This window comes from Fundulus heteroclitus, chromosome 13 (genome assembly GCF_011125445.2).
Source record: "Fundulus heteroclitus isolate FHET01 chromosome 13, MU-UCD_Fhet_4.1, whole genome shotgun sequence".
Classification (NCBI taxonomy): domain Eukaryota; kingdom Metazoa; phylum Chordata; class Actinopteri; order Cyprinodontiformes; family Fundulidae; genus Fundulus; species Fundulus heteroclitus.
This window is the reverse complement of record NC_046373.1, coordinates 6,456,139-6,464,946: the sequence shown is the minus strand read 5'-3', so window position 1 is coordinate 6,464,946 and position 8,808 is coordinate 6,456,139. Positions and strand designations below refer to the sequence as shown.

The 8,808-nt window shown below is 41.2% G+C and overlaps 1 protein-coding gene across 1 annotated transcript; it reads left to right on the top strand.

The window, feature by feature from the left end:
- The first annotated feature begins 495 nt into the window (after window positions 1-495).
- Window positions 496-6,441, top strand: cx39.4 (connexin 39.4). The gene is given in 3 exon segments (XM_012850674.3): window positions 496-755; window positions 4,560-5,008; window positions 5,010-6,441. Coding segments are annotated over 2 exon segments (1,107 nt in total). The 5' UTR covers window positions 496-755; window positions 4,560-4,568; the 3' UTR covers window positions 5,677-6,441.
- The last annotated feature ends 2,367 nt before the right edge of the window (window positions 6,442-8,808 follow it).

The following is an 8,808-nucleotide window of genomic DNA, read 5'->3' as shown; positions in this document are numbered from 1 at the left end:
AACATCGGCAAGAAGAAAGAAATAGTTGAAAACTATGTAAGGGATACAGCAAACTTTTGGAAGAAAGTGTTCTGCACATAAAAGTTTGAAATTAGGCATATTTGGCCCACACGAAACACACCATGGCTAGAAGTAAGGTAAGTGGCGCCATTATGTGGTGTAATGCTAAATTACAGTCTGGTAGACTAATCAGATGGATTCCGTTTTAACCATATATGCACGCCGTGAAAGTAAACGAAGGCGTCAGACAAAAAGGAAACAATTATCCTAAAAGCCATATATTTAAGTCAAAAACTGTAAAAAATAAAAAAAACAATTGCTGAAATATGTTGATTAGTTTTATTTATTTTTACACTGATTTTTTTTTTTTTTTTTTTTTTGCCTTGACTCGTGCTTCTAGCTCTTCCCCAGTCACACCCAACCCCCCCTAAAAGTTAACCAAAGCGCAGAATGCGGCTTTCTCCGTCGCGCAATTAATGCACTGCCTCCCTCCAATAAACACGGTTACAGCTCAGAGCGTCGGAGCGCAGTTACCCAGAACCGCTCAGAGTTTATGCATCACGTTTCCTGGACGGGGTTCCTGAGGGAGGGCCCGGGAGGAGAAGGGAAGAGACGCAGTTATGGGAAAGTTTTCTCCACTTTTTCCGATTACAGCGGATCTTTGCGCACATTGCGTTGAAGGGGATTGACATTGAAGAGCAAGCTGAGGGACTGGAGACTGTGTGGAGGCATCACCCACTTTAAGAAAGAGAAAGGTAGGAAGGTTCACCTGGACAAGAAATAAAACGTGGCTTGAAATATGAGAACATTATGACATTGAGAACTCTCATTTCTTGTGAATGAGTCAATGAAAATGTGTGCAGTAGCTGGTTAAAGTTTCATTTCAGCGTTTTAATGACTTTTGTTGGATACAAATATCCGTTTAATGGTTTTAATTATTTGATAATGTTAACTATTACAGTGACTATTTCAATAACATTATGAAATGTTAAAGTTTCCATAGAGCTCAGTCTAAAGTTTAACAGTTTTGACTGTTGATGTGTTTTTTTTGTTTTGTTTTTATCCCTCAGTTGTTGCTTCTGTCAATTGATTTCAATCAGGCTCTTAGCTGTTATTCTGGTAATATTACGATTGAGCGAAACTTGACTTTTATTCAATCCAGTTTAACGACTTAGCATATTTCGGCATAGAGTAGTAGACAAACGTTTTTAAAAAGTTGTGCTTTCAAAACTTCTAAACTTTTTGTCATCCCATTGATACGGTTTAAAGTCCTTTAACTGAGACACCAAAGATAGTACTGGAGAGACCGAAAGTTTAACTTGGCCTCCAAAGATATGTAAATAAATAAATAGAATTTAGCCAGTGACATTGTAAATTCCACTTCGTGTCTGAGCAGCTTTATTACGCTGAAGTACATGTCCAAATGTACCATTCCCACAAACTACTGCATCATTTAAAGTAACCAGAGTTTGGCCACAAACAGTTGTAATAATGAAATACGGGTTTTTGGTGGCATCTAGGGGTGTATGCCCTTATTTCTGCTATGGTGACTAGGGTTGTTACTTCTATGTATACTGACATCTGTCGACTACTGTATCACCAACTATCCTACTTTATACGGCCCAAAACTTAGCAGCAGTTAGTAGAAGCAGCTGGGTCACATTTTCAACACTTTTTTATTAGTTGTTTTGTTGGAGGAACTGTTTATCGTGCTGTGTGTTAATGTGTTATTACAAAGCAACGACCTCAGCAATGCCGCTGTGGCTCACCGCTCCCTACCATGCCACAATTGTGCATTTGAACGATTGCCTCTCGGCATTCAACAGTATCTAGGATCAGGGGGTCTGGAGTTTTTTTTTTTTTTTTTTGAAATAGAGATCTGAACTTGAGAAACTTTCTGCGTTATCGTGTCTTCAGCTTAAAGTTATTTTATTTAAATGCCACAGAAAGTGCTCCAGGGAGGAGAGGATAGATGGACCATGCCTGTTTGCACTTCCTCTACCTGCTGCTACACGCTGCTTGTCAGCTAGCTTAGCGAATGCTACTATCTTCTCAGTGTAGCTTATGTCGGGAAAGAAAATGTAATTTTCTTTGGAGATAGTTCATTTAAGTTCAAATACATTCATGTGCTCCCTTATTCAGGGTTCACCACAGCAATTCATGACAGATTGAACACAGACCTGGCAGAGCATTTCCACCTGACATTATTCCTGACAAACCCAGCTCCCCCATACCGAATGGAATTAGCACGCTATACCACTGAGGAAATTATTTAGTCATAATACTGTGATTTTTTTTTTTGATTTTTTTTAAGCTTATTATACTGTCAGGATCCCACACCAGCCAACTCCAGGTACTTTGTCAGCGAGCTCCACATGGCAATTTTCTCAAAAGCAGATTAAAAACAGAACAGTTATTACAGCATTATCATATCTGAGCTCCTTGACAGTCCATTGTCTTCTCATCCTGTCAGAGGAGTTTTTATTTTCGCACACAGAGAGTAATTTCTTCCCTGAGAAGGAAGAAACAACATAAAAAACATTAATAGCATAAACAAATAGACAAGCATCACAGCAAAATCTCAACTCCCCCACACAGGATGTTTACTCAGACACGTGTGTGTGCGTGTGTGCGTGCGTGTGTGTGTATGTGTGTGTAAGTGTGTGTGTGTGTGTGTGTTGCAAGCTGCTGTGTCATTCAACAATGTCCAACATCCTCCATTCCCTAACATTCTCACAGATCAGGAGACAATACTTTATTGAATTCATTTACAATACTCTGTGCAACACATTATCGCCGTTATTGGCTGACTCACCAAACGCACAAATGGTTGCAGTTTGTTCTGTAAAAGCAGTTTGGACCGATTCTCAAAGGTTTTGTCGTAAACAGTTGCAGCACAGCCTATTTTTTCTTTTCAAATAAAATGCTAAGTTTAGTGCCATATGTTTTCAGTTTAGCCAGCTTTAGTGTATGGAAGCTTTGCTTCTTGCGTCTCGATGATGAGGGGCCAGACTCCCTGAGAACAGTGTGAGCTCATGGAAGAACTAATAAGGCGCTGTAGCCAAATACACATGCTCTTTTGTAAAGAAGAAACCATTATACTCAAAAGGTTGGAGAAAATTAGCTATTTAGTTTCTTATATGATTAAACCACCCACCATTTTTTGTTTGAAAATTACAACAGCCCTGTGATAATTCTACAATGAAAATAAAACGTACCAATTAGGGTTTTAGCCATGCATTGAAGCCAGCCGTCACAGTGTAGCTGTGTAGCGGCATATGGAATGAAATAAAACTGCATCAATAGATGCAACACATCTGGTATTTAGGAGATTGTCCACTTATACCTAATAGCTTAATCTAATTTCATCTGTTCCACTCTGAAATTAGGCCGAAAAAAGCTTTCACCGTCGATGTTTTTAAGGACGCCCCCCCCCCCCCCAAAGAATAAACTGGAAAGAACCAAACAGGAGACAGTGGGCCAATTTTAGAACCTCTTTGAGAATAAATATCCCAATGGAAAATTTCCTTTGCCACATGTGGTGTTTTCAGACCAACTGCAACTCTAATTCTAATTCTAATGCACTACAATAACGGATCTAAAAACAAGTAAAATGTTCTTAAAGTTAGTCTATTCGTCCTTGATTTGAGCCATTATATAAGATTATCTGCCAATGGAATGAGTATTTTTGCCCCTAAAATAAGATCATTAGACATCCTGCACTTGAAATAAGATGATGGAGATGAATTGTTCCTATTTTAAGTGGGAAAATCGTATTCTATTGGCAAATCATCTTATTTACCTGCTCAAATCAAGGACAAATACACTCATTTAAAGAAAATGTTACTTATTTTTAGTTCTGTTTTTGCAGGTTGTATTTTCACCAGTTAAATACATCCAAAAAACTGATAATTTTGTTGCTGTTTTTCATCTTCTAATTTTAACCTAAAAAATACTGTTTCAGGTTGTATGCCCATTACTGACCGTATGCTTTGTCGTCTTTGAACGTTACACCAGTATGAAGTGCTGTAGAATGTTGTGTAGGTTGTTCTATATTTATCCTAACTTGTGCCAAGTTCAGGGGTTTTGTTAATGAGGGGATTCTCAGTTTTTGAGGTATGAAAAGTGAACATTTTGTTTTGTCACCGCATGACTTTTATATGCCTTTCAAACAGTTTGTGAGCCTTTTAAAGGATGAAGGTAATGTGTGGTCGCACTACAATAAAGATGATATGTTTGCTTATCTTTCATCTCTAATCCTCTTTATTTGTTATTGCGCCTTTGAACACTTCAATAAAATGTGTCTTCTGCATTTAACCCATCCCTTAGGGAGCAGTGCTGTGGGCTGCCAATGTGCAATGCTCAGCGAGCACTCTGGGACGAAGGGTCTGGAGCAGGGACCCAGAGTAGCAGTCTGTGGGACTCAAAGCAGGGAATTTGCACCCTTCCCAGGACCCAAGCACCCTGCTAGGCCACCACTCCCCCAGTTATAGTTTCTAGGTCAATTTTAACATTCTCATGTGCCCCACTGACTTCTGTCTTTAATCTATCCTTCTCAGGAGCAGAGGATGTCCAGAGCTGACTGGTCTTTCCTGGAACACCTGTTGGAGGAGGGCCAAGAGTACTCAACTGCTGTTGGCCGGGTCTGGATCACTGTGCTCTTCCTGTTTCGCATGCTGGTCCTGGGAACGGCGGCTGAATCGGCGTGGGACGACGAGCAAGCTGACTTCGTCTGCAACACGAAGCAACCCGGTTGCACGGCCGTGTGCTATGACAAAGCCTTCCCCATATCTCACTTCCGCTACTTTGTCCTCCAGGTCATCTTTGTCTCCACTCCGACCATCTTCTATTTTGGATATGTGGCTATCAAAGGTGGAAAGGACCCAAAAACGAAAGAGGGCAAAGGTGAAAGCGGGAGTGCAAAAAGTGACATTGTGAATGGGAGGGAGGATACGAGGAGGACTAAATACAATGCAGAACAGAAAGAGGAAGGACAGAGTTGTGGGAATGTCAAAAGCGTCTCCTGAGACTCCAAAACTGAAAGGGAGCCTTCTGAGGGCATATGCTTTTAGCATCCTGCTAAAAGTCATCCTGGAGGCTGGATTTATCGCCGGACTTTGGTTCCTCTACGATGGCTTCTTCATTGCAGCCAGGTTTGAATGCACAAGATCCCCGTGTCCCCATACTGTGGACTGCTTTGTCTCTCGGCCCACGGAGAAGACCATCTTCACCATCTACACTCAGGCGATAGCTGGCATTTCCCTTCTACTCAACTTTATTGAACTCATCCACCTATTGATGCTAGCTCTTTCCTACCGGCTGAAGAACAGGCATAAGGACCACCTACCTCGAGCTGAGCAGGTACAAGGAACCCCAGCACTCCAATTAGAGGTGTCCCAGACTTTTATCACTGGAAGGAACATCAGTGTCCCCTCCCAGGGTGGGGAGGTGAAATTACCTGGTAACCCCTGTGAAAGCTACGCAGATTCAGTAATAGAGGTGATCAGGGAAACAGGAGAGACAGGGGACAACTTTCCTCCAAGCTATACAAACTGCACGGAATCCACAGGACAAACACGTTCCAAACGATGCAGTCACACAAAACATTCCCATCAAACTGGCAGACATCTGAAATGTCCCCAGAAGGAACATACAAACCAGAAGCACTATGTTTGATATCAGCTTTGAGTGCTCTTTTGGTTTCCTGCACGTGACACTTAACGAAGAGGAGCACGCAGTTTGAAGGAAAGCACAACAACCGCTGCACTGTGAACTCCGTGCCTCAGGGGCAGACAGACATTTGGTGATTTTATTATTTATTTTGATAAACAAATCTATTCAAAATGAAACATTTGGAGAACCCGCTGCCAAAGGCGGAAAATGTGACTCCATAACGAGATTCAAGTCATGAGATGCCTTCCTAATGGCAGCGCGATGTGGAAAGAAAACATAAGCAGAGGGAGCTACTGAGTGTTTATGCAAGGAAATTTAAATTTAAACATATTCCCCCGAGATTTGCACTGTAAGCCCAAGAGTCTTCTGGAACTTTGTTGCCTCCTAATGGATTCGTGCTCTCTGTGGAATGCACTGGGCTCTGGATCCTGCTCGGTTCCCAGAAGGATAATTGCTGCGCGGATGCAGGCACGCATGCATGCACACACACAATACGCTTGTTTCCTTTCACCCAGTGAGTTCTGGTCAATCAAAAGTTGGAGATGTGGCCATGGAAAGCAAGAGGCGGTGGGAAGGAGCCAAAGCCAAAAGCTGGAATTTGTGGGATAGAATGCTATTTAAAGTGACCTTAGCATTTGAGCTATAGAGAGCAGAGGGACTGGCCTCTGGATGAAAGCTCTTGCTCATTAATGTAAACTCATGGCTGGGGCACTTCAACGAGCAGTAGCTGCAGTGCCTTCCGAAAATAAACAGTTTTACATGTTGTTGCGTAACAGCCACAAACTTCAATGCTGGGATTTTATTGATTTGACCAAATGATGGATAAATGTCATTACCCTGAACAGACCATCCCAACAGTGAAACAAGGTGGTGGTAGTGTCATGTTGTGGGCATGAATTTCACCAGCATAGCGCATCATTTTCTAAACGTCTGCACATCAGAAACTAAAAAAGTTTGGTGTGCATTTGTGCATTTGAACTGATGACATAAGTTTAGTAACAACTCTGCTGAGTTGTTACTAAACTTTCTAACGCATGGCTATGCTTTGATCTAAACAATACTATTGTACATCTGTCTGTGTGTTTGCCCAGGTCTCAGAAGTCTTTTACAGCATCTCGCAGGTTGTCCCCCAGGATTGACCTGTGTTTTGCTTCATCTATTTCCTAAAAGGAAAAGCATGCCTGCAACGTGACACTATTGTCACCAGCTTTTTAACATTTGGGTGGTGTGTTCAGGGTTTCCTTTAAAGGGTACATACAATGTTTTTTTTAGGTCTTCTTTTTGACATTGAAATCATTTAGTTGTTGCCTATATTAGGTGGAACTGCAATGCCTTGGTCCGAATTCCTTGTTAATTTACCCCCATGTTGCCCCTTTTTACCCTTGTTGTGAGGTGCATCTGAGAGCAATTGGTTTGGTGCTGCCTCTTTAAATCTAAGGGAGGCACTTCACACCCAACCCCCCTTCAGGCCCTAGAGCGTTCCACCCCAACCCGATGGGCCATTTCTGTAGTATGTAGGGTCACTGTGAAATTAACAACCAAAAATTTTTGATTATTCACTTGTAGCTTTGGCATCCTGCAGCTTTGACTTCAAAATCACTGAGAAAAAAAACTGCAGGGTTGAAAAGTTAGTAAGTCGGACCTCCATGACCTTGTTTAGCAGCTTTACAGCAAATACTGTGAAGTAATTGTTTAAAAAACACAATGAGGAATAGAGAATACTGAATGGCTTGAAAAATATGACCCCAAAAGATATAAAGATATCTATGCAGCGTCGGGACAGGCTACATCCAAATTGTCGGCATTTATCGAGACTCTAAGAATACAATATTTATTTAAGGGCTAAAAAGTGGATTTTGCATAATATGTACCCTTTAACTTTACAGTTAAGCATCATTGCGGCTTGCTGTTACATAAAATCCCAATGCAATACATATAACTTTAAGGTTGCAAAGTGACAAAATGTGACAAAAGGATTTTACTTTTGCAGTATGGAACTAGAATATAGTAATTGCACATTGAATGGATGAAAAGCGGTACAGAAATGTACAAATTCAATGGGGAGGAGTGAAGAGGGCATTTGAATAAATGTAGTTGAATGTATTTTTGTGGCATTGTGAAGCAATCCTTGTCATATTATTTATTATTTTTTAGGAAAGTAAACAATTAGCCATTATTGATTATGTCATCAGTTCATAATAAAGTCTAAGGAACACAATATTGCACAATTCATTCACTTATACGGTTCAAGCTGCTCTCTTGTGTACGACATGCTTTGATTCCCTTTCACTTCACAAGCAGAATGAGATTTCTATTTGGGGAAACCATTGTTTCTTTGTCCAACAATAAACTTTGTGCCATCCAAGCATTGTAACAACACAGAGAAAATGAATCCCTCTTGTCAGCGGGATGAATAATACAAATGCAAAGATATGGAAGAGTATTTCATGATATCATCAGTGCAGCTTGCCAAGGAAACCAGTGGGGGGAAATAACTTTGATTTAATGTTTGTTTTCTAATCACGGGGTTATGGCTTTGCACTGAAAAGAGGGCATCACTCATACAGCAGCATCAGCTCGTACAAGCTGGGACAGCACTATGTGCTCTATTTAATTTCCCCTGGAGAAGCCTCGCCGTTAATGCTTATTCTTTCATGTCGAGCAACTGATAAAACCCAAAAGTCAGCAGCTTCAACAAAAGTTCCTGCTTGTGATCTGATGCAATGTAGTGATATTTCTTTTCCGCAGTACGGCACCTCCAGTACCAAATGGTCTTATGATGAGCGGTATTCCACGGCAGGAAATGGGGGTTAATCGAAAATTTATGTGAACCTCGATCAAGTACGGCTTGAACTGTCAGCAAAGTCAAAGAAAAATGAGAACAAACAGCTAAATAGTTTATATTCCCCCGTGTTACCGCATATTTGTCACTAATGATAGGGAGGCAACGTCCCAGCCTTTAGAGAGGAACGTGTTTTTATTGCACGCCCATGTTGGGGGTGAACTGGTGAGCACCGCTGAGAAAATAATGACTAAGTTCAGGGTCTGGTGCCACCGAACTCTGCTGGCATTTGCAAGCGGTTCTGTTATCTCTGTTTTCCATTGTGGGCGCATGTGTCTGCGCCTGTGTTTTCA